The 26,436-nt window shown below is 40.9% G+C and overlaps 1 protein-coding gene across 3 annotated transcripts in view; it reads right to left on the reverse strand.

Moving 5' to 3' along the window:
• The window catches only part of klf7b (Kruppel-like factor 7b), a 135,277-nt gene extending 120,753 nt beyond the window's left edge, over positions 1-14,524 (reverse strand). Inside the window, exons 1-3 of one of the 3 annotated variants that reach the window (XM_044132881.1) lie at positions 14,363-14,416; positions 11,459-11,613; positions 10,732-10,786 (exon numbers count right to left, since the gene is read on the reverse strand). In XM_044132881.1, the coding sequence (XP_043988816.1) occupies positions 10,732-10,786; positions 11,459-11,532 (129 nt within the window). In that variant the 5' untranslated portion in view covers positions 11,533-11,613; positions 14,363-14,416. Of the gene's footprint in view, positions 1-10,731; positions 10,787-11,458; positions 11,614-14,263 lie in introns of all 3 variants that reach the window. The other 2 variants (XM_044132880.1, XM_044132883.1) reach the window with 2 other exon arrangements.
• Between the last annotated feature and the right edge of the window lie 11,912 nt (positions 14,525-26,436).

The raw sequence follows: 26,436 nt of genomic DNA on the forward strand, positions 1-26,436 counted from the left end.
CTCCCATTTCTCCACATTCCACCGTTTCAGGATGAAATGTGGGATCCTGTGCAGCTCTGGTGGATCCTGGTTTCCCCCTGGTGCGCAGATCTTTAACAATCTGTTAAAAAGAATTTGTGATTTGTGAATTTGACATTCCTCTGTGCAAGCGTGAAACACCAAAGTGATTTTTCAGGCGCTTTTGAGCAAAAAATAAAATAAAAATAAAACAAAACAAAACAAAATTGCAATGATAAGATTGATCTTTCTTGCTTAGTTAGCTCTTATTTGACAGGATTATGTCTGCACTGATGCAGAGGAAATGAATCTGTGACAGAGTCGAAACCTGACTGGAGCCAGCTGTTACCTGCAGCTTGAAGCCGCTGCTTAAATCATTCAGATTACTACTGAACCGTAGAGTCACTCACTCACTGAGTGACTCTCCTCATTGGCCAACTGCTGCTTCGCTGCGGGTGGTGGGGGTTGAGGGGTTCCCTGGAGGGATGAGGGGAAAAAAAATCTTCTCATCGCCATGGCTACAGGGACCGGGGATGACAGCGGCAGCATTAATTATTTTAGCATCAGAGGCGATGGAGGCTGATGCCTAGTGGGACAGCGGTGAGGGCCAATAGTAATTAACCACTGCCTGCTCTCACGTGTCACTTCCTGTGTCCCGGGTGTGTAAGCAGAGGGGTGCGTGGGGGGGCGTTCGCGATGTTCTTGTGTAATTACTCTGTTTTCAATCTCTCATCTTTGCTCTTGCTATTTAGATTACTGCTTTAGTAAAATGGTTTAAATATATGCTTGGACAAAGTTTCCTCTTCTCTTTTTGGTACAACTCTTCACATTTTCCTTTATGTTTTGAAGTCTGGTAAATAGAAATAGAAGTTTTTATCCTTCTAAGCATTGCCCTGAGCATGACTGTACTTTACTGCATGACTGTGCTGCAGTGCTAACTCTACGGAACAACAGGAGAAAGCAGTAAGTATTTTGCACAGGTTTGTTTCTTGGTCTTTATATCCGGCAGGGCCCCACAGAGTGAGGGTCTCAGCCACCTGCAGAGCAGCTCTACGTCCCTGGAGAAGTGCACACTTCCTGACTCAGGGTGTGGGAACGATGGGAACGATACAGAGCAGGAAGGTGGTGACCACAGATGCCTCTCTACCGGGCTGGAGGGGTCCATCTTCAAGGGGAAATCAGTGAATGGGACAGACACATACGTTCTACATAAATGATCTGGAACTGCTGGCTGGTCTCCCGGCAATGAAACATTTCCGCCTTTTTCTGAAGGGTCATCACGTATTAGTCCAGAGAGACAACACCACCATGGTGGCATACATAAACCGACAAGGGAGACTAAAATCCTAACATCTGCTGGCCCACAAGCTGATGTTGGAGCAGCAATCATTTTCTCACTCGTGTCCCAGGAGTGTTAAACCGGGGAGCAGACCTTCTCTCCAGGAGAAACTCTCTGTATGCAGAGTGGAGACTTCACCCCAAGGTAGCTGTTTGTTTTTTGGGCAAAATGTCACCTTGGTAAGCATGTATCAAAGCGGTGACTTTCACATTGGATAGTTGGTGCAATTGCTTTAGCCTACACCTCTAAGGGACAGCAGCGTCCTGAGGACTCTACACAAGAGCTGACCACCTCTTGGGCCCTCTTCAGACGAGTTTCCATCCAGGAGATTTGTGCCACAGCTCAACTGCTGGCTCATTCAGTGCTCAGCTTGGCACCAAGCACCCATCAGTGACTTGTATTGTAAACAGTCGGCCTTTGGTCTGCATCGCAATCCAGGAGTCAGGATTTTCCCGTAGTGAGACATGAAACGAATGCTACGAAAGAGAACTTTAGGTTACTTTTGTAACCTAAAGTTCTCTGAGTAGCATGAATGAGTGTCTTACCTACCCACCCTCCTTACTCATTCGTAGCGAGGAAGAGTGTGTGAGTTTTTTAATTTTCTGTCTGTGCAGGGCCAGTCCTATGTATAGGTGCCGCCCCCCCATGTACTGACAGACTAATCCCCAGCCAATCAGGGCTGGTGGCGTGCGATTGGATCCTCTGATGAGGTCACGCCCAGAACGTTTGTTGTGACTTTTTTACACTTCTCTAGTGTTTAGTGGAATGACAGTAGCTCAGGATAGATCACAGGGTCAAAAACATGCTATTAAGAATGAGACTGAACATTTAAAATTTTTGTTCATCCACAAGAAACCAACTATTTTGCAGAAAGTAGTGCAGTCCAGTGCTAACTGATGCTGTCGACCCTGAAATCTGCAGGACTTTGGCAATTATGCCATTAGGAAAACGATGATTTCGTTTTTCTCTTTGTCCATAAAAGTGACTTCTACATACATCAAATATATATTATTGTAAAAAAAAAAATCACAACTTTATAATAAAATTGTGAATTTTCTTTATTATAATGACATAGTAGTCATTACTAAAAAAATTTTTAAAAATCAGCTCCACTGAGGGGGCCCTTTAGTGGCCCCGGGGCCCTAAGCGGCTGACGTCGAGCTTTGCGTTGCCCTCCACAATACTGCGAACATTGACACTAATCTGGACAGCGCAATATCCACCCAACGGAGAACTACTGCTCCCCTCCAGCATGTTTTATTCAGGGATGACATCATGCTGCTGGAAGACTTTTGGATCACTCCTCAGCGAGGGTCACGTGGTGGAGAGACACAAACTAAAAGGGGAAAAAAAACAACTATGGTGATGAATGGCTGAAGCCTCTCGACATGTTTTTATTTACAGCTTAGCATTTCTTATTTCTTGCTTTTCTCCAAGCTCGATCCAGAAATGTTCTCGCACATTCTGTGTCCTCCCACACACATACTGAGCACACACACGCTCTACCACCAAACAGCTACCAGATTCCTGCATGGACTCACACAATGTTGATGCGCATGCCGAGTTGCCCCACAGAAACTCTTGGTGCCGCCTGAAATCTTCCAAACCGCTTTCCGCCCACCCACCTCCTGTCCGTATCCTCTTCTGAAGAGTCCAGTAAAGCTTCACTTGCTCACTTTCTCCAATTCAAGCTCGACTTCTTCATTTACGGTGCCGACGTTGCATGTCCCACTTGTGGAAAACAATGCCAGGTTAATTTTTGTATCCCCGCTTGGTAAAAGGTGAGGGAGAGCAGAGGGGGCTGGGACTCTGAAAAGACTATAAAGACAACCCTTTTCCCTAATCTGATCTTCTGTTCTGTTTGTTATAAGTCAAAGAAATACGGCGAGACAACAAACATGACCAAGTGCAGGTGAGAAAATACAATAATTTGTGACCTGTGTCAAACCAGGCATGAAATGTTTTTATGCTTAGTTCTGACAGGTCAACCACTTGCAGCCATCTGCAGAAACCCCGAGTTCGTGGCCAGAGACAGAGGGGGAATAGTCACAGCTCTCTGCGACTGAATGGCTGGGTTGGTTCTATTTAATTTATTTAGCTTTTTTTTTTTTATTTGCGTGAAAGTCCCACTTTATAAACATATTTTCTGTCAAAGGACTCAGCATTGCTAACATTAACATTCTGGGGACAACCAAGCTGGGGCGTAAAAATCAAATATCTTACCTTGTATATGAATGCTTCTTTCTAAGTAACTGTCCAATAAAATATCTGAAAATACAATTTAAACGATGCGATCGTTGTTAGAAAGTGGCACTGCAAACTCTGGCATTGTTAGCTTCCGTACCTCCTGTTTTTAGCTGTAGATTGTTGATCCGCTTTTCTCGTCTTTTTTGGTAAGTTTTTTGTAAATCAACTCCCATGTGATCACCTACCTTGCAAACATGAAAATAATGTTTATCTTTCTCCCTATTAGGGCGGTTGGAACAATCGTACGCGACGCAGACTTTGGGCATTTTGAAGCTGGATCAACAGAAGTAAACAACCTGCACGACCCCTTGTTGTTTATTTGTGAGCGTGAAACACATGCAGCTTACAGAGAGATGGAACTATAATGTCATTGTTTCACACGGAAACGTGAAACTGGTGTGTTGAAAGTTTTTCACACTGTGTTCTCAAAAATATATATATTTTTTTATCCCTCCCAAAACTGCAGATCCATATAGATCCATAGTCTAAATGAATACACCTGATCTCATCTATTTGTGGGAAGGCGTTGACTGACGTGTGATGAGACATTCACGAACGATCCGATTCTCTTGAACGGCTCTTTACTTTGAGTGATAGGACTGGAGCCTCACTGAAAGCCAATCTTTGTTTTTGTAATGCTCTGAACACACGGCAGCAGCAATTATTCTATTTTATTAAAAATACAGAAAAAAATACTCAAAAAAATTAACAAACCACTGCAAAATGATCAGTGCTCAGATTTTACTTTTGATAGGTATATGTTTGAGTAAAAATGAACATTGTTCTTTTAACTCTATGAACTACTGACATCATGTCTCCGAAATTCCAAGCACAAATTTAGTATTTTTTTTTGCAGAGAATGAGAAATGGTCAAAAATAACGAAGAAGATACAGGGCTTTTAGACCTCAAATAATACAAAGAAAAGTTCATATTCATTTAGAAACAACAAAACTAACTAAAAGCTAGAATAAAACCAGCCTGTTTAGGATAAAAACTGCTTGCCGTTGAGTCATTTTCCATCTTATGCCATTTCAACGTCCTCATGCTTTCAGGCCGTCTCCTACACTGAAGTGTTTAATTCAGAACGCCTAAATAACTCAACGTGGACTTTTCTAATCTCTCCTCTCAGGTGCTCCACTATCTACCCTTCACCATCTGCCAATCATTTGGATGAATACTACAGGTAGTTAGCCTGCAGTTTTGTTTGTCTCCGTCTGAAAATATGCCACAGGTCCTTTGGATTTTGTCTCCAAAACTGAGCCCTCTGGGGAAGATGCTATCAGGACATAAAACCGCCATCTGCTGCTCTCTTCAACACAGAGTTCGTCACAACCTTGCTACCAGAACTGGTCAATTTTTTAGTCACAAAACATTAATGAGGAGATGCATCAGTCAACTGAGGAAATTAATCATTCGAGGAAGTTCCTGAAAGATAAATCTGCAACAACAAAAGTAGGAAAATCTCATTTTTACTTTTAGAAATCAGAGACATTTTACCATCTTGTCATTCAGAACGAGCAAGCTTTCGTCGTTGCTTTTTCTGCTCATGCATCTTAGCCGCATGCATCAAACTCCAGGCCAGGGGGCCAAATACGGCCCACCATAACTTTTTATGTTATGGTGGGCCGTAAACTCTACCGGGACACATAAGACATCAGTTATGTGCTTAAATATTAAATGTAGCAGTTTCTATCTGTATACAGCCAAATTACGCCAGTGTGAAAAGATGTTCAATACTATTTAACTTTAAGCAGTGCTTATTAAATATTGGTTTTTTTAAACATTTTTAATGGGTAGTTTTATCTGTATGCTCTGCCACAACCGGCCTTTTGACGACATTCGCAATCCCGATGGCCGAAACGGAAAGAGTTTGACACCATCGATCTAAACAGGCGTTTTCTTCATCTGCTGCTCTCTAACATCACTATTGCCCCTGCCGGCACTCGTAGCAACACAGACAATAATCACACTCTGGTTTAGCCTGGCGGCCAGGTATAGATGACAAAATCTTCATCACACAGGCTTTGCAGTCGATCACACGGTAGTGTGATCAATGAGGTTTAAATCTAGATTGACTAGCGCCAATGTTTTTCAGGGGTTTAGCTTGCAAAGCTACTCAGGCTCAGCTGCATAATTGTTTTTATGCTTTCTAAACTGATAAGCGACACGGCAAGATGTCAAAATAAAAGAGAAAATGCATCTTGGTGTACCATCTGGCATCTACAATCTGCAGACTGACTTCTGAATGATTTTTGTTTGAAATGCTGCGTCCCCTCAGCAGACGGTTTTAGTTTGAGTTCTGCTGCTGCGGACGCTTTACACCGATTCCTGTCCTCTTCCTACACAGTAAGCATCTCTGCTTGAAAAACAAGAAAATAGTATTCATAAGAAGGGCACACCAACATTTTTACAGAAAGTATACATTTTGGATATACAAGCACAGCAGCAGAAGTCCAGTGTCATCTCACTGCTTCTTTTAGGGTATTCTTAAGGACAACATTACAATACTAGATGGAGTTGGTTTGGATATTACAATATAAAAAAGAAAAAGAACAATAGAAAGACTTTAAGGCCTCAAAGTTTTTAAGAGTTTGCGTTTCTACAGGGTTCAGTCTCATGTTAACTTGTGTCTCGCTTTAAACTTTTGCCTGTCGCATTTTAATACAAGATTACCCGTTTGCCCTTCTAGATCCGACTTTTTCAAAAGCAACGCCTAAAAAACCTGCAGCAACATAAACATTCCTCTTGGTTCAGGCTGGTCACGGGTCAAGTATTTAAAAATTTAAAAAAGAAAAGAAATAACTTCCAGATGCACGGCGATGGGGAATGTAATTATGTCTGTGTTATAAGCTGAACATTCATCAGTGAAGGAGAACGAATGAGCAGCAAAAGAATGAATCTAGCATGTCTGCGTTTCTACTGATGAGATGCCACAAGGTAAAAATGGGTGGATGCTCAAGGAACAACAGCAGGTTTAAAGAAACTCAACTAAAGGAGAGAAGCCCTTTGATTCCATATGAATCAAGGAACTAGTTTTCGCTTTTTTTTCTTTTTTTTTATAAATATACTTTCTTTGCTGTTGTCCCTCAGGACCTTACCGTTGAAATCTGTGTGTGTCTGTGCGCGGCCACATGCTGAGCCTCGTGTGGTAAGCACACTGGGATTTTGGCAGAAATACTTTAGGGTGTGTTTTGATAAGCCTGGCCTACGGAGAGAAAACACACCAAAATAACAATGCAGAGGGGGGATTTACTGTCGAAAGAGGAAAACTATCGTCAGGAGACAAAGACGGGAAAGAAAGGAATATTGTCTATGGTATAGATTTAGCTGATTGTGTGTGCTTAGTTCATGCTCCTCTTTTGTTGTCTCATCACATTCGAAAAGTCAGAATTACAAATGTTTACTTTTGTCTGTTTACCCAAGACAAACACATTTTCACCCTTAACTATTTTATATTTTTTGCGGTATTTTGATTTGTTCTTTCATGGAAAAAAAAAAAGCATCTTCAGCAAAATGTTTTATAATCCATCAATTCATATCCAAATCCTTTGACAACCAATGATTTCAAGTTATATTCTATGACCTGCTCACTACTCAGACCTGGTAGTGAGACACATCAGATGCAAACAGAGAAGCCTACAGATTATTATTCATTCCTGCCATTAAAAAAAAAAAAATCACACCTTTATGATTAGATTACAGTTTATTTACATGTAAATACATTTGTTTTCACACGTGAACATAGTGGGCTGTCAGCTGAGCAATAAACAGGACAACGTCACAGGCGCAGTTGAAACCAAAGATGTAATTAAAAAAAATTAGAATTTGTTTTTGTCTCGGTGACACTAAATCAGGCCAAACTGGTCCGGTTTGCTTCAGGTACTGTTACCAAAACCTGTTTATAAGCTCAGCATCACATTTTTATCAATCTCGTTTAAACTTTAAATCCTGCAGCTGACTTTCTGCACCAAAAATATAAGTTCAGTCCATTTAACATTTCCATTTACAGACCCTTCGTCATCACTGATTCACCACTTTAAGAAACCGCCGACACGGGCCTCTCACCACCCAGAGTGGGCAACTTAATACCACCTTTGAACCGTTCGGTAGTAAGCTAAAGGAGTCGCTATCCATTTCAGAGACCCGTGTTGCGTCAGCGTATCCACGTCGTTCCTTATGAAAGCAAAACTCCTGCACAGCATGATGCTGCTGCCACCGTGCTTCACAGTTGGGATGGGGTCAGGGTTGCAAGCTTCCCCAAGAATCTAAAGTGCATATGGTAGATGGACAGATAGCTGTGTGTGCATGCATGTGTGTGTGTGAACAGGGAGTTTTATCATGGTGGATTTTTCCTGGTTGTTTCACACCTGGAAGCCTCCCCGCAGCCGGATGAGCCTCGAGAGACCCAAAGATTACAAGAGCTTCGGCAACAAACGATTTACGATGGATGTACGAGTGATCGATCTGTGCGGCAAGTTAGGAAATATGGTATTACGGATAAACAGACACAATTTATGAGTTGTGTTTTAATCACAGCTTGATCCCTGCCTCCTTCCCCCGCCACCTCAGGATCGGATGATAAAACGGAATAAACTGTAAAGGGAAAAGCAGGTATACAAAAAGGTTGGCGTGGTAGAAAATACTGAGGCGCCTCAGAGACCACAACTAAAATGCCTTTTAAAAACAACAAATCCTAAAAACATTTGAGCAAATACAAAATCTATCGGATCTGAACCTCAAGCAGTGACAGGACATAAAATGTGTTCTTTTGCACACAGTTAGAGAGATTTTTCTGCATAAAGATTTCCAGCCCATTTGCAGGCTGGATTCTGCTTCCCCAGCAAGGTTTCCACTTGAAAACCTGCTAAGCCCGGTGGTTTGCGCCAGGGCAGTCATTCGTCCAGCGGCCCATCGTGTATGTGAGTGGAAAAATGTTTAAAGTTGACAGGAAATTTTAAACTATCACTTGATAATCATGTGCAGTTAAAAGATTGGAAGATTCACACCTGAACACTAACAATAAAGTCATAAAATATGAAAACATAAAAAAAAAAAAAAAAAACTTAAATAAATAAGCAATGCTAAGCCTGGTGGGCAAGACTTTAGTGTTTTTGATTCAGGGTTGAATGTAAAATGTGCAGAACAGTAAAACTCTTGAGAACTGGAGTCGGAGACACTGATCTAAAAGTATAGTCATTTTACTGTATAAAAAACTATGAATTAAAAATAAATTTTAAAAAAAGACAGTTGGGAAAAATTGTAAATTGACAATTGTAATTGGCCCAAAACAAGAAGATTTGGAATGATTTAATGTCAGAGTGAGAAAGAAAGGTTGTCTATTTATGTAAATCTCTTGGTTCAATAGGTTGCATACTGTAAGTTTTATAACGGGTCATCATAGGCGCTGCATAAGAGGCTATTTATCCTATACAGTATTAGACCCTTAAAAATGACACATTGAAGTTGAGATACTCTGTCAAATAGCTTTGATTATTATTATTTTTTTTTAAAAACAACCTCTTAAAGCTCGTCCGAGGCATTTGGTGGTTTGCAGTGACAGACTGTGGGTGCAGCAGGGACACGACAGGTTCACCGTGAATGAAATGTGACAACGTTGCAACCTTGAATGTGGCTCGGCTGCTTCTCACATACACTGACGCCTCGAAATTTCCTCAACGTTTCCCGGAGGAGGTGAATGTGGGAACGCAAATGTCCCAGTGTCAGTCAAATCAGATCGGATCATGCCAGCTCCCCGCAAAACAGTTTAGTCGATACGAGACACAAAGCCGAATGTATGTAGTATTGACATCTGGATGGGAAAACGCCAACGTAAATGTTTAATTTGTACCATTTGTACCAGCGTCTCATTATTTCAAGCTACGGGTAAAAATCTGTCTCCTTTAGAAAAGCGCTTGTTTGGAAATATCTCAACCCAGAACTGATCTGAATGACTTAACCTACAAAAAAAACATGAAATAATACTTACATGTTCTGATTGACACTTAGTTTTAGAAAAAGAAAAATAAAATACTATTTTGAGTTAATCCCAAATGATAGTTTTGAACAACATGATCAGAGGCAGTGCCTAATTTACACTATAAATGGTCATTAAGCTAATTAATAATCTTTAGCCATTTGTTTTCCTGGGGTATAAACATAACAACATGGAGGGGAATGTCTTCTGACTGAAGGTGGAGACACATTTATCTGTCTTGACACCAGGTGCAGCAAACAGTACGACAGGTAAAACAAAATTTACAAAGCCCATTAAGAAACATCTGCAGCAAAGAGTGGAAATCTGAAGCGTTTGTTAAGTCTTCCTGAATAATCAGGTCGAATGAAACAAAGATTGAGCTTTCGGCAGCAAACACTACAGAAGGGTGAATTTGTGGGAAAGTAGCTCATGCCTATTGTAGGGGAAAAGTATGGTAGGGGACCTGATATGCTGTGGGCAAGTTTCTCTCCTGAATATCTTGGAAAGCTTATCAGCTTTTACTTAAAAATCAAACAGTAAGCTGAAAATAGATCTTGATCTTTCAACAGAAATCCAAAGCAAAGCAACACAGAATCAGTTCAGTGGAAAACATAAACCTTCTCCTATAAAGTTTCTGGCACAGGATCCAATTGATCCCAAGGAAGTGTTGAATGACGAAAACATTGCTCCTGCTGCATGCACCGAACTGAATCCCAACGGTGGTTTTCCATTAAGTATTGACAGCAGAGAACAATAATAGTGTTTCCTAAAATGACTCAAATTCATTTGTATTTTACCTGAGAGACGACATAATCCTGCTTTTTCCGTCCTAGAAAACATCGGTGTCAAAAAGCTAAACAAAAAATTAACCGTTGAGATCGATCTGGGCGTCGTACGTTATCGGTTCTTTTAGCCATTTTATTTTATGGATTATAACAAAGTTGAGTTTTTAAAAATAAAGAACTATCATTGGCAATAGACTAAAGCATACTTAAAGATCTTAAATGGTTTTTTTCAATGGGTGAAAAATAAAAAATTAACACACATATCAGCATTATAAACATTATACAGAGTTTAACTTTCTATAATCACTGCAAATAGGAGCATTAACCAAAGCAACGTGTTTATATTATGTTGGAATTTGATTGCAAAGCTCTTCAGAGAGCAACTTACTGCAAGGTAGACTTCTTCAGCGATTGCTTCCCGTTGACATTCTTGATTCTCCCTTCTGTCAAAAAAAAATAAAGGTTTCTCAATAAATTGTAAGCTTTTAATTAAAAAAAACGAGCAAAGACTTTCTCAAGAGGGGCATTTAAGGGAGAAGGTTTAAAGAAGAACAATTGCTCATTACTAGAGACGCGGTAAATAATCACCCAGATTTGAGCCCCAGACTGGATTAACGTTACTGGCTAAATGTGATTTTATATTGGCTCAGACCCGGAGAGAAATCTACTTTTGTTCTAATGGGCCTTTTGTTGTGATGCTCAATGAAAATATAACAAATTGCAAACAATTTTCAATGCGGCACAAAGAGCTCGTTTTTCATTGGCTCGTCAATCCTGCACCTATAGACTACAACAAAAACGTGAACATCACGATCTGTGTATTAACAAGTTGATAAATTAAAGCAAACAACTTATAATTGGATGTAATATCAAGAACAACCAAACTAGCTTTGGAAATGACTTCAACATTTCCAATAACCAGAAACCAGCTACTTTCTGGTGACTGCAGAAAGTAGCTGGTGCTTCGTCCCGTTTCCCCATCGGTCACTTGGAGATATTTTAGAAAAATAGTTACTGAAGCAGAGACCATTTTGTCATTTTTTAATCAGCTTTTCAGATAATAAAATCTGACAATCTACTAGAAAGGTATTGGTGGTTTTGCCCCGTCGTCGTACCGTGGTAGATTTTCCCACTGACCGTGGCTCAAGTGGAACATCTCATATGCCGCTTGACAGCTGACAAAAGTCATCCTGCTCTTCAGAAGATACTGAAGGCCTATGTGAGACCTCAAGTATATCAGAAATCTTAGGAGTTATTCTGGGGTCAGGTTCTATACGAATTTCAGAAAAAGAAAAGGAAAAAAATTGCAGGACATTAATGCAAAGTTTTCAGGTAATATGCAGTTGAAGTACATCCCAAATTCACTTTGGACATATGTAAATATTTCTCTCCACGCCTTTTGAAAATACTATTTTAAAACAGAAACTGAAGCAATATGAGACATAGGAATAAGATCACTGATCTGAGCCACAGTCAACCTCCAAAACATGGACCTACCGTTACAACATGCTTACCAAATCACTTTTAAATAAATCATCCACTCATCCATTCTCTTACACACTGGTCAGGAGTTGCTGGTGTCTATCTTCAGCTAATGTTCCGGACGAGAGGCAGGGTTCACCCTGGACAGGTCGCCGGAGAACGCAGAGAGAACCCACGCATGCTTTTCATTGATCATTTCAAAAATGTAGAATTACCGTGATTTTGGTAGATAAGACATAGATTCAGCGCAAAGAAGTATTTAAAGGAGGGTTGTCCTTTTTAAACTCTACATAGCCAACTTCTGGGAAGATTAAATTTCAGAAATGTTTTAGGTCTATTTAAAAGCTTCCTCTCCTGAGATGGCGTCTCAGAATCCAGACGCCCCCTAGAAACAAGCCTCGGCTTTGTCGGACGTTTTTCCAGGCTTGTCTATTCGGTTCGTCTCCTTTTAGACTTTAGTGCAATCATTTCATTCAAGGTATAAAATGGAAGTCAAGAGGGACACAGTAGAAACACATATAGGTGTGGAGTGGGGGTATGAATTGTTGAAGAAACAAAATCAACCAGAAACTCTACTACAGGGTGGGCCATAAGTTTCCATACATAGAAAAAAAAAATTGTATATTGGACAACTGTTTTTATTTTTGTGGGACTCTGTGCAATCACTGCACTTTGTGGTTGATCTGCAACATTTCCAGTTTTCTGAAACTTGAAAATAGGTTTTGCCACAGTGTCGTTTGTGACGCTCGTTCCATGTTTTCTGTTAAGGTTTCGTGCAACCATGCGACTGCTTCCCAATCCGTCAGTATGATTTCAATTCTTTGCTCTTTTGTCAAACGCATCTTCTTGGGTATCTCAAATATTAAAGAAATATACATTTTTCATTCTCCTATGTATGGAAACCTATGGCCCACCATGTAGAATACTGTTGCATATATTTGAGAAGTTAAGACACTTTACTGAGTAGAAAAACAGGATTTGACCTGCAAAGTCTTTTATTTGTTTTTACACCTCCCTATGAATTAGTAAGATAAAATACAAAACTATCCTCACCTAATATCTACCGGTAATTAATTTTACACCAACGTGTCAACACAAAGCAGCATCCGGAGCAGCAGTGAGTTGAGCCCAGATTTGAGTGCTTTGCATCAGTTTTTATGTGGGGCTCTCAGGCGTTTCCCCTCGCTGTGGCTCGGCTTGTGTGACAGTGACAAATGGCAGCAGCCGTGTTCGGTTCCATCAGCAAAGTGGCAGCCGCTCGGTGTGGCTGATGATAGCTAACAATAATTGCCACAAGACTTTTAAATGACTTGTAATTATGTTGAGCCTTTCATATTTTGGGGTTGTGGGCTTGTCGCACGGTGAGATTTTTTTTGTTTTGTTTTGTTTTTTTTCTTCATGTCACGTTAACGTCATCACGTCTCTGGCTCTGATGAACAGCGAGGCCCGGAGAACGCTCAGCCCGGGCAGCAGCACATCAGCGCTGGCTCTAATTCAATTTCGTTCAAATTTGCTCTGGCGAGCTGGTCGTTACATTGACGCTTTGTTTGTCTTCGGAGGACATGAGCTGAAAGCAGCTTCAAGTGCTGCAATTGAACTCGTGTGCGAACTGGGCAAGTGCAACTCTTCACTCAGAATAATGATTTTATTCCGGGGTTTTTTTTTTCTGATGGCCTCATAAGATGAGACGGCTGCAGGGGGAGCAGTGACATACGGGGCTGATTAAAGTTCTTATGGAAAACACCCAAAAAGCAAAAAGTTTTTGTCCTCTAGAAGTTAGGTAGGGTTTGACAGTTTACCAGATTGATTGGTTGTAAAGTGCAGTGTGATGTGATGTGATAATACCTTCGCTTAAAATCAGATTTGATGGTTTTAGAATAAAGGGAAGCTGCTCCCAGTGAAATATGACACATAATTAAAGTAGACACAAGTCCTTATTTTATGTTCTGAGTGCTTGTGACGGTTTCCAAAGCTTTGCATTTCTTTAAAAGTGTGGGAACAAGCAAAATGTCTACTCTAAATCAACAGGTTTATGTGGCGTTAATACTGTGACTAATTTCTACAAATTCAACTTAAAAAGCAAACTGTTGGCAGGGAAATGAGTCGATTAAACCAAATCTTTGTTGAACTCTATGGCAATATTCCATCAACAACTCATGGCAATATTTGGTCTCCTTATCTCGCAAAAGTACAAGCAGATTAAGAATGGGAAGATATTTCCTACCCAAAGGCTTCATCCAGTAAGATGAAGCCTTACATGAGAAAAACTGCATTATGCAACCAAAATATTTCCGTTTAAATATAAATAAATATGAGTAGGCTGACTTTGTTCATCAAACTTCAACTGTATCCATCCAATTTGGAATTCAACTGGAAGTTGTTCCTTAAACTGGTTGCAATTCCATTTGTATTGACAAATGTTTCCCATTTGTCCCTACCTCTGTCACATTTGCAGTTTACAGGACCCATGTGCAGAGCAACACTTCAGTGAAAATGGAGACAGCTCTAAAAGAAAAGAACAAAAACCGTGAACTCACAGAAATAATGCAGGACAAAGACCAAGCATGCAAACAGTGAAAAATCCATTAGCAAATGATGAAAATCCAGATTGTGAGGGTGGTTGCTGACAAGGGGCAGGTGGTTGATTACTAACAGGGTGCAGCTGGGGGAGAAGAAACAGGTACACTGAGGGAAGATGAACAATTGACACTTAGAGCTGAACGGAAACTCAAGGAAACGGCTAATTGGTTCAAAGAACAACCACCGATCCAAGAGAACAAAATCCAAATGCACAAAGAGCAGAAAGCAAAAATTATCTACGAAAGTTGTGTTGTTTGGTATTTGTGGGTGTGTCTATGTGTGGGAGGTGCAGCCCAGCTGCATGTCATGTGCCTTGGAGTTAGATTTCATGTCACCCATGTGTTCAGTCAGTTCAGTCCCATCTGTAGTGATGGTGAGATGAAGCCTCATGAGGCATTGAACCACTTGAGCCAAATGGTTCGAGAAAGGGTTTATTTCTTGAAGCTTCATGTGCACACGAAACCGCCTACTGGCCAGATGTATAATCACAGCCAGCTGTATCTTAACACGTGTGATGAATTGAATTTTTGTCTATTATGGCTCTTGGGAACGACTTCACAAAAGGTGAAGAAAAAAAAGAGACAAAGAGAAAGAGATATATGGAGATAGAGAGAGAGACAGAGAAAGGAAAAAAGAGAAAATCCTATCCTGTCCCACAGCTATCTTAAAAATCCTAAAATAAAAGTTAAGAACTTTAAAACTAACTAACCAATCCTATTTGTAATAGGATTGGTTATTAGTAAAAAGCTCAAATTAAATAAATAACCCAATTATAAGTCATGAAATAATAAAGTCTAAAATCATTAAATATTAATCCCAGGAAAATAAATAAATAAATAAATAAAGGGGGAAGGGAAAAATAAAATATTTTGATCAATACCTTGCTTATTCCAGAGCAAATCTGCTTATGATGTGTGTGATGATGGTATTGGAGTTCAAGGTAACTCAAGTTAAATCAGGTGGTGAAAACTCACGAATCCTTAATATTAGAATTAAAATTAAAATTAGGATAACTGTGGGACAGGATAGGATTTTCTCTTTTTTCCTTTCTCTGTGTCTCCCTCTCTCTCTCTCTTTCTCTCTGTATATATATATTTTTTTCTCTATCTCTATATATCTTTTTCTCTCTCTCTCTTTGTCTCTTTTTTTTGGTCTCTCTCTCTCTATTTTTATATATATTTGTCTCTGAGTCTCTTTCTTTCTCTCTGTATCTGCCCCCTCTCCCTCTCTGTCTCTCTACCTTTTCTCTCTCTCCTTTGGGTACGACCAGAGGACGAGGAGTTGTGGACGACGTGCGGCGGCCCGTGCTTTCCTATGACTTCCTAGTGAAATTGCCCTATTGGGTGGGGGAAGTTGTAGTGTTTATTTATATATATATTTATAAATATCTATTCTCCCTACCTGTCTCAAACTAAATAACCATTATCCAAACTCTGCTATCCAAACTATCAAAACTCTATCCACTCTCTCACCTGACCGCAACTCGCCTACAACAACCCACATTTTGAATGGAGCCTGTGGGGTTTCTAAAGCTGTCAAACCCCGCGCCAAAATCTGAGCCACTTCCCGAAGCAGTCACGTGGTACAGCCGGGCAGCGAGGCTTCGGACGTCATCGTTTTCGGCTCCTCCCCTAAATGAAGCAAGCGTGGATACGCGCTTTACGGAAACGCCCCCTCCATTACTCGACACACGCCTCGAAGCCTCGGCACATCACATAACATCACTACCCATCTGCATACATCTTTGCCCTGGCGAAGCATTGTGGGTAATATATTTTTGTACATCATTATTTTTTACATAATTTCTGGTTTGTTGATGTTAAATATTTTTGAATGTTTACATATTTATAAAAAGAATGTAAAAGTGATGCATCCTCTTTTGTGTGTTTTAGTTTCACACTTCCTTGGATTCAATAAACCTGTGGACAAAAGGTCAACTTTCAGCAGCCAGCTGAGCCTCACCTTAGATTGACCAGCCTCTCACTAACTGCACTGGCTGCCATACTATGAGAGCATGTTCCTCCTGTCTGTACGTCGCCAATAAAATGGCTAAAAAACATTTAATGTATGAACTGATTTTCCATAATTTAGCTTATGTATATAATGTTCAGTGTTTGTTTGTCACAAACTGTGTGTGTAACGTGTTTCGTGTGCTGAGGAGCGATCAGAAACGGCAGAGAACAGAATCGATGTGAGGCGGGCAGTTCTCCCGCCTCATGGCAGGGGGCGCTCAAGATCCCAAACATTGTGACTCTACAACTGTGGAGTAAGAGAGACGGTAACAGAGCTAGCCTTGCAGTAAAGTTAAGTGCAGCGATATATTTATAGCTTTCTCCTCTTACTACAACAATCACTTATTAATAATTGCAAAATAAACATTAAGACTAAAACAATACTACTGCAGCAGACTCGGTGCTCTGCTCTGTGTGGGAAATATTTGAGTGTTTTGGGTTTTTTGTGTGGCGTTATCAGTTGCTATGGCAAAGAGTCTGCGCGCAGCTGCACCGATACAGAGCGAGAAAGCAGTGGTTTTGAGTTTTACTTTAACAATTTTTTCTTTTGCTGTGGAGCCCAACACGAAGTTAATAACATCTACATGTCCAAGTTTTATTGAGTTAACGGAATTATTCCATGGCGGCAGCGCGGCTACGGATGACATGTTGTGTTTTTCTCCAGCGTTGTCCGCATGCGCGAGATTTCCTTACGTAAACGGTTACATGCAGGGAGTCTAGATTTGTAAATACGAATATGATGAAGTCAGTGCCTCACCAGCTATGAACCTCACCGCACGTCACTGATCAAAATACAAACATTTTTAGAAAATGGCCATGATGTTGTCTTCTTACATCAGCTAAATGTTGCCTGGCAATATTAGCTGTGCTTTTGTGTAACCATAAGAGGATAAAGACATACATGAAAAGCAAAGATACATGCAGTAATTACTGGTGGCGATTTTAACAAAGTATCTTTATGTGTGGAAGCCTCTGGTTGCCTTTTCAGACTGCCACGTTTTTAATAGGCTCTGCAAACAAAGTCGTTCTTTTTAAAGCAAACTACATTTCAAATATGATTATTTAAGAATACCTGGAGAGCAGCAGAACCCCAACAGGATTATTAATAAAACTGGAAAGTCTTTCCGGTTTACGCCTGGTTACAAAGTCTCCGGATGTATATTTTCACAAACCACTTTCACATCATAAAAACTTACAGCTGTAGCAATTATCAAGGTTTTTTTTTTTTTTTTTTAGAGTTTTCCAGTTAGACCATTTCCTCTCTCTCTTTCTGTCCCAGGCAGCCGTGCGTTTGCCTGTATTGATCTCATCTGCTCCTCATGTCCATTAGTGACCCAGGAGGCAGACGCTGTGTCAGTTACTTCGACAGCAGCCTGGTGAACTGCCTGAAGGTTGGATTGCACTGCGACTTTCCACCTTGTTGCTTGGCACTTTACTCCATATTCTGGTTTATTTTGTAATCATGTCAAAATCATTTTGGAATCTTACATGAAAAAAGGTCGCGTTAAATAGTTCTCCCGATTTTTCACAAATGGAGGCTCCGTTCCCAATCTTCACCCCCCTCCCCTCCCATGTCGCTGACGTTTGTGCTATCCAGTTTTAAAGGTTTTACATCGCTTGCAAACTGTTGGGCTTCCTTGTTATTTACACCAAAAAGAGCTGTGATCCACACGTAGTAGACAGCCGGTAGCTAAGCAGCTCGTCTTAAGAGGTCGTCTTGTATTCTTTTGACCTAAAATGACCTAAAATGACACTTGCATCAACCGAGTCTCTCATTCGTTTGAATTCTCCATCAGCGACCAGAGGAAGGGTTTCGATGTAGCACTTAAAGCACGGAAAATATTCACTGCAGCTACAAGAGGCTCATTAAATTTTGATGCTCTCCTCTCTGTGCAGCTTCTATCCAAAGTAATGGAGGCTAATTACTGCACGTGCATACACAGGATTGCTAATGGAGAGTAACACTTTCTCTCTTATTGATTCAGATGGTGCTCAATGCTTTTTGGAAGTGAGAGGAAAAAATTAATAAAAAAATTGTGCAAAATGCCTGGATGTTGTCCACGCAGAGACATTTTGCAAGAAATACATCTTTTGTATACATCTATACCCACAGATATTTCATAAGGTTTTTGTTTTTTTTCTTTGCAAAATTAATGCCTTTCCAAGCAACTAGCTTAGCTTCCAGACACTAATTAGTGGGATTAGTCAGCTTTAAATGTCACAAAATGATCCTTTCTTTGATTTGGCTTAGAGTAGAAATCATCTACCGATCCTAGAAGCTTAATTTACATTCATTAGATTTGCACTATGAACAAGCAACACCCAGCCTGAGGTGAAAAAAACCCCCCTTCTTTGGTGTGGAAGTTGTTGGGGGAAGAAACCACAGTATAGTTATGAATGTGGCTTTATGGCCTTGCAGTACTGTTGTCACCACACTCATATTTCAGACTACATAAAGGCAGCAAGAAAAATACTCGTTTTCATGTTCGATTCTGTGGTAATAGTTACACTTATGAGCAAAGAATCTATAAATAATTACAATATGACAATGTAAAAAAAAACTAGAAGTAAGGGAGAATTCTGCCTTCATTAATAAAAATACATGCTGTAATGTGAAAATGTCACTTTCCCGCATAGCAAAATAGTAGAAAAGATAACATTTACATCACATCTTTTATGAATGAGTGTACCTATGATATTTTTTTTTCTCTAGTGTGCCACAATGTGCTGGTGATGAAAGAAAATGTTCCTGCTGAGGAACAAAATAAAGGTTTTATATTAAAATTAATTGTTTCAAATCAAACTTGAATCAGGAGCATATAAAACATGTATTAGAATTTAAGCAAGAATTTGGTCTATGAACATGTATTGAGCACATCCTCAGTGAAACTAAAGCAGCTGGGTCGGTTGTACTGGTTTGTTTAGTTGCTTCGCCGTCAGCTAGTTAGCAATTTTCTGTTTTAATTAGAACTGCAGTAAGGCTACTTTTATAGTTGACGTGATGAACTGGGTGCCGTCCATGATGTCACGGAGAATATTTATGACTTGGCGCATATCACCTTTCACTCAAACTGGACGATTTTTTTAAGGGCTACCGTGGAGCCGGGTTGCCTCTGTGGGCTTAATTCCACAGAATAGAGCAACAATGTTTGCATCAAGTATTTAAACTTTAAAAACGCAACTATAACTCAGCCATAAAACAGAGTGTTACGTGATTCAGAACTGCACGCCAGGAAAGCGCATCTCCACTGCGCCAAGACCAACGAATTTCTGCCACTGGGGCTGTTCTTGTCCATGCAGCTAACATTTAAACACATAGCGTTAGCTCATGTCGACCAGGAGTTACTGTCGCTGTTATAGGTACAGCTTTCTATAAACGTAGTGTCGTCGAGCTAGCTTGTAGCGCAGTTAGCATGTAATTTGTTTCTTTCCTGTCCGTGTGTGTTGGGAGTGAAAATGCGTCCAAAAGGCGCTGCTGTGTTATCTTTGTTGGCTGAAGAGGAACACACGCTTTCTCCTGGATGTTGGGGGAAATGCAACAAATTTGGGCAAATGTGAACGTGAATGAGTCTGTTTGTACTGATTTTGATTATATCGAGATATCAAGAGTATTTTTGAGGACTCCACACTGCAGGTCACAGGATTTGTGGGACTCTCTTCTTAAATTTACCAGAGCTGCAGTAGTGGAAGATCTCCCTTGTACACAGGTTGTCCATTAGCTGGTGACCTTTACTTTAATGGATTTGCTGTGTTCATAACCAAATTTAAGAAAAAAAAAAAAAAAGTCAGCTTCATGCAACTTTGTACCAGGATTTCTGCTTCTCACTGAAAATACTGACAAATCTTTACTGTAAGTAAGTTTATGCTTGAGATTAGAGAAACATTTGCCTTTTGCTTCTTTGCTGCTCTCCATCAGAAATGTTAGGATCAAACAAAGCACAGAAAGAAATCATTGTTGAACTTTTAAAACATATCAATAAGTTGCATTAAGTACCATAACTCAGTTAAAACTTGACCATTTTAATTGTTACAGACGTTCGGTAGTTACTTGATTTTGCTAAAAAAAATAATAATAATAAAAATTAATAGTGTGATTTACAAAATTTTCAAAACTAGAAAACGGCCTCAGTATCAAATTTTCTGATTTGTTAACCCAGAGAGCTAATTTTCACTTCCACTAAAATGTCCAGAGAATCTTTGAAAATCAAGTGTTGAACAGTTTGTAACGACAAAATAGTAAATATAATCTGTCTTCTGCTGACCAATCCGCATCCGGCTGTTCGTCTCTTCCACCAATCACGAGCTCCCTTTCCCATTAACTCAGCATTAGTTACATGCAGACCTGCTTCGACAGCTGTCATATCCTGGAGATAATGAGCTAAAAAGACCAACGTCTTTCTGGCCATAAGTCTCATATGGATTTTAATTTTTAATGTTGCCATGGGGAACTGCACCGAGCGAGACCCCGAGCTGCCTGTCATTTTACATAATGTATGTGAGAGCGAAGCGATAGATGTAAATGTTGACAATTTGACTAAATAAGTTGATGTATGCATTTTCACGAGTAAACAAGCCCCTTTCACGCCACTTTTAGTGGTTTTAGTTTGGACTTTAAATGCAAACTCCTCACGATTCCAGCTGGTGAGACGAATTTCAGATGTAACTCAAGAGTCTTTCAGCCAACATGACGCGAGTAAACCTTAAACTGTGTCTCAAACTGAGTAAAACTCAGAATGCAGTTTTAATTTTCCTACCTCTCATTCAGTTTTTTTTTCTTTCTTCACATTCCAGGCCCCCCATCGCTGCTTCCTCTTCCTCTCATCTGTCTCTCCGTCTCCCCTCATGAGCCGCTAAGATGATTCAAGGTGACAAGTTCACATCGTCTTCTCGGGAGCCCTCCTCTCCTGACCCACTTTCACTGATGTCTATACTGCACGGTGCTCACACGCACTCACAAAAAAGAATAAAATAAAATAACCACGCACTCTGACGCGTGTACAGCATCATGAAGACGCAAGTACTTAGAATTTCAATAAAATCTGCTGACAGCAGGATAAGATGGATGATTTTGCAAAATCGCCACGTGGAGCCACTAGTGATAGATCTCTTAACGCTAAATAATTTGGTTGCCACTTCCTTAGGAAAACTTCTGCCAAGCTGTCGCTATGTTAAAAAGTGGGAAAAGTTACATATCTAGGTATGGAGTAAGACCACTGCACTTTCAGTAAAATATATTCCCAATGTGGGAATGCAGTTATGTATGATAAAAAAAAATGTGCATGTAAAAATGACATTTAAATGTATTTTTTCTTCTTTAAAAAGTCATAAAGTCGATCGCAGGATACAAAAATTAGTGTTGACTGATTCTCTGGCTTGTTGCACCCTTTCTGTTTCAGAAATTGCCTATTTGACAAAAAAAAACCCTGCATGTAAACACATTTTGTCCAGCCTTTCTTTGAACATGAGTTAAATGAGCTGCAATTTCAGAAGGGAATAAGAGCTTTATGATGCATAAACACGCCGCAGTGACGCATTTGTTCGCCAGCAATGAAAACCGGAGCAACTGACGCGGCTGATTTTAACCTGGCCAGAGAGTGATACCAAATATACCAGAGATTTTTTTCGCATATCGGATTGACAATACGGCAATGATCAAAGCCAAAACCCAAGCTGAGAATAAAATGTTTGCCTCTCTTCAAAACAGGCATTTCCACCCTGGTGGGGGGGGGGAACCTGCACACGTAGGGAGCTTGTGCCTAAGGGGAAAATTGAAGCACAAAAACAAAAAGAATTGCGATCAAGGTTTACACGTTGGCAGCAGCTGGTACAGAGAGTGAGCCACTGCAAGTGTGCGGCACCAAGGCCAAACCAGAATGGGAACCTCCTCGCGGTGGGACGTGTAGCAAAACGCAGTGACCTGGAATCAGGAATGTTAGACTAACACTGTTAAATGATTCATTGGCAACAATGTCGATTAAAGCGGCACATTCATCTTTATTTCAAGGCTAAAGAGAGACGGGAGAGGAGGTGCTGAATGGAGGAGGGAGGGAAGGGGAGAATGAACTTACACTGGTTTGGTGGGAATCCACAGAGCGTGGAGGGAAGAGTGAATCTGCAATGCGAGCGGGTTGAGGTCAGCTTGAACAAAGAGCGATAAGCAGAAAATAATCCAGGCTGCAAGCCAACTGAGAGAAAACCGAAAGAGGATTTTTTAAAGTAAGACAGGTTTATATTTTCTGAAACACAAAGTGCTTAAAGGTAAAGAGTACTGGGGCGTGCTCCGGTGGCGTAGAGGGTAACGCGCCCCACGTTTGGAGGCCTTTGGTCCTCGACGCGGCTGTCACGGGTTCGATTCCCGGCGACATTTGCTGCATGTCTTCCCCCCTCTCCTTCCCCCTTTCCTGTTGGCCTACTGTGGTATGGGGGACACTAGAGCCCACAAAAAGAACCCCCTGGTGGGGAGCAAAAGAAAAGGTAAAGAGTACTTTACAGATTTAAATGTTCAATCAATCAGACGATCTTGAATTGTTGCTTGGTCCACATAGAAATACCCGAAATGAATGTTTTATTGACCTGATATGCAAATGGAGGTTCCACATCTTTTAGTTAAGCTTAACCCAGTTTCAGTTTTGACCAACAAATCTACGATGATGAACTTAATCTGATCAAATGTAAATCAGATTATTTCACAGCAGTGATCTTAACACAGCACTAATAGGACACTGATTTCAGTCAATCTGTCTTAGCATAGAGAAAAAGGCTTGAGGAAAAAGTAAACAGCATCGATAATTAAAAATTTATTGTTATTGACAAGATTTATAAAATAATTTTCGAACTAAAATTATTAACCTGGCATAATGTCCAGCCCATGAACTGTGGCAGTTTCCTGAGCTGTCCTGGAGCTCACAGTGGGAAAGCCTCTGTGTATTAATGTGTCCCTTTTTTAAATTTGAGGCCCTGCCCCTCCATAGGTCTCTACGTGTATATATACGTATATATACATACATGTATATATACGTATATATACATACGTGTATATATACGTATATATACATACGTGTATATATACGTATATATACATACGTGTATATATACGTGTATATATACGTGTATATATACGTGTATATATACGTGTATATATACGTAAACCGGGCAAAGTTTTGCCCGTTCATGATCATGCCGACACAACTAACGAATGTTAACACATTGAGGTGCAGCGTTCCTTTCACTCTCGATGTAATCCTTTGAAGTACCTTCTCCATCCACAACATCCCATGGTCACGGTACTTCTCCAGATTCCTTGAGTAGCTCAAGGAACGTCGCTCAATCTCTGTGCAGACCTGAAGTGCTGCTGTTGCAACCTTTGAGAGGTGCAGGTCATGGCCCTCAAACGCCAAGATGACATAGTCCCGGTTGTTCCAAAATAATTTGCCGGAGCCACGGAGAAGAACCGTGAGGGAAGAACCGCAACTTTTCGCTCTGGAATCCCTCCACCAGGCACTGCTTTACATCCCTACCATTCGCAATGATCATCTCACGTGCCCTTCCAAAGGTGAGTGGTGCAGGAAAGCTGTTTTTTGTGCTCAACTCTTCACAAAAGAGATCCAAGTCGAGGCTGCCAGAAAGTCGACCTGGTGGACGTTCAGCTTTCAGCTCAGCGAAAGGTTCCAGCGAAAGATGTAACAAAGCAGCAAGTGGATAAGCTTGACACCAAGAAGAGCTGGAGTAGCATCTAGAGCCTGGCAAACAGGAAAGATGCGTTCCGCTTTGTTTGGAGCTTGTTGAGTCCAGTGATGCAACGGAGGGGGTACCTCGCCAGCACTTGCAGCTGAGTGTGGAGCCAAACCAATAAAGCCTCGGGTGTGAGTCAGGCTGTTTGGATTTACGGTACTGGTACCAAGGCTCACACTCAGCTGGAAGTCTGATAGGGGATGCCCGTAGAACAGCTCCTCCAATGCCAGTTCAAGCTGGAAGGATTTCCAGCAGGGGTCATACTTTGCCACATCCTCATTTTTAAGGAAAATGCTGCGTAGCTCCTTAACAAAGTGCCCCAGCACATCTTGTAAGGTTGAGAGAAGCCCGTGGTCAAGACCCATGTCTTTGAATGGTAGAACCAATGCGTTCTCCATTAGCGACATATGAACTGCGTTCATGCAGAAAGACTCAATGGGATCGACCTCCGATGGTATTTCGCCACTCTCAAATCTACGGACTTGTTCAATCCGTAGTCCCAGTTGGACAATTAATTTATCCTTTAAGTCCTCCATGTGGTCCACATAGTGCCATGCCCTTGAAGTCAACGCCTGCTGAAATTGAGGGGGCGACATCCGGCAGCTCACCAATGCACCAGTCACTGGGTGCCTGTATGGCAGTTGTATGTGGACGTGTAGCGAGTCCACATACAACTGGACGAACGTCAGCTTTCCCTCGGCGCTAAACATGTTGAGCCCGGTTTGATCCAGGCTGAACTCCAGGTGATCCAGATTACTCTGGTAGTTGGTTGCCTCGTGGATCCCCAAGATGGAGTAAAGGGATCCACGAGGGCCTACCAAGTCATGTAGACCAAACCTGGAGAACAGGAGGTGGATTTCTAGGTCATACGCCTTGATAGTACAGGCAGTGTGGACAGAGAGACTTGCTACACCATGTGGTGAAACAAAGTCACACACATCCAAAGTCTCCTGGTCCTTCCGCTCTGCCTGGTTGCCCGCCATCTTTTCTCTGCTCAGTTTCCCGGAGAGAACGCTTCCTGCCTGCCGATGATATTTCAGGCTTTCTTCCACTAGGGGGCATCGGCTTTAGCTGATTTGACTTTTCTGCTGTTGTCAGCTTATCTTCTTTAAAATGTGGCACTAACCTGCCTTCACTGAGAGTCAAAGTTTGATGACGAACTAACTTATTCTCAATGGGTGGTAGAAATGTGACATGTTTATTGGTTGTCATCTCATCTTTTCCTTCACTTGAAGGTGTTTCCCACACAATATAATTTTTCACCTTAACCTCTTTGCTTGTTTTTGGATTCCTTCAAATCCTCGTAGTCCTCCCCCAAATCTTCATATTTCTTCTGCAAATCCTCGTTTTTCGTCTTCTCCATGGAGTAATTTGCTTTCAATTTAAGAGATTTTTTCGATCAGTTTTTCAATGTATTCTTGATCCCTCTGCCTGTTAATAATCAGTGCCTCCACTTGACCACTTAAGGCTTGAATTTCTTCCTGTAGTTTTCTCCAATCAGATTCTGGGTGGTCAAAGCATTTTTTCCTACTCACATTAATGGCTGCTACCTGTCGCTGAGCTCTCAGCCTGTTTCTTCAAAAGTGCATTTATCTCACTTTCCTTTTTCTCCAGATGGTTCTCTAATCCCTTGCGTTTCATTTTCTCCTCAATAATAACGGGTTCACATAACTGCAGCTTTGCTCTGAACTCTTGCTTTGTTTTAGCAATGACTTCCTCTATTAGAGATCTTGGAAGTTTCTTCAAAATATTTTTCCTCTCCTCTTCTCCCTTTTCCAGCTGTCTTTCCAGTTCTTCAATTTTTCCCTCTAGACCAGGGGTTGGGAACTCCAGGCCTCGAGAGCCGGTCTCCTGCAACTTTTAGATGTATCTCAGCTTCAACACACCTGAATCCAACAGCTGAATGACCTCCTCAATGCATTCAGGTTCTCCAGAGTCCTGCTAATGACCTCATTATTTGACTCAGGTGTGTTGAAGCTGAGATACATCTAAAGGTCGCAGGAGACCGGCTCTCGAGGCCTGGAGTTCCCTACCCCTGGACTAGACGTCTGCACATTTCTTTGTGGTGTGACACCTCCTTATTCAAAATACCAATATCGTCTATTTTTCAGGATAGCTCAAACTCCAGTCTCTTGATTTCGTCTTCACGGTGTTCAATGGTCTTCAGGTCTACTGCGCTGCGAGAATCCACTGCTTCTTTCTTTAGCAAAATCCTCTCAAGCTCCTGTTTTGACTTCCTCTCCAGGTTTTTTAAAGAAGTTTGATGCTCCACGACTTTCTTATGATAC

The sequence above is a fragment of the Gambusia affinis genome, linkage group LG11 (assembly GCF_019740435.1).
Source record: "Gambusia affinis linkage group LG11, SWU_Gaff_1.0, whole genome shotgun sequence".
NCBI classification, from domain to species: Eukaryota; Metazoa; Chordata; class Actinopteri; order Cyprinodontiformes; family Poeciliidae; genus Gambusia; species Gambusia affinis.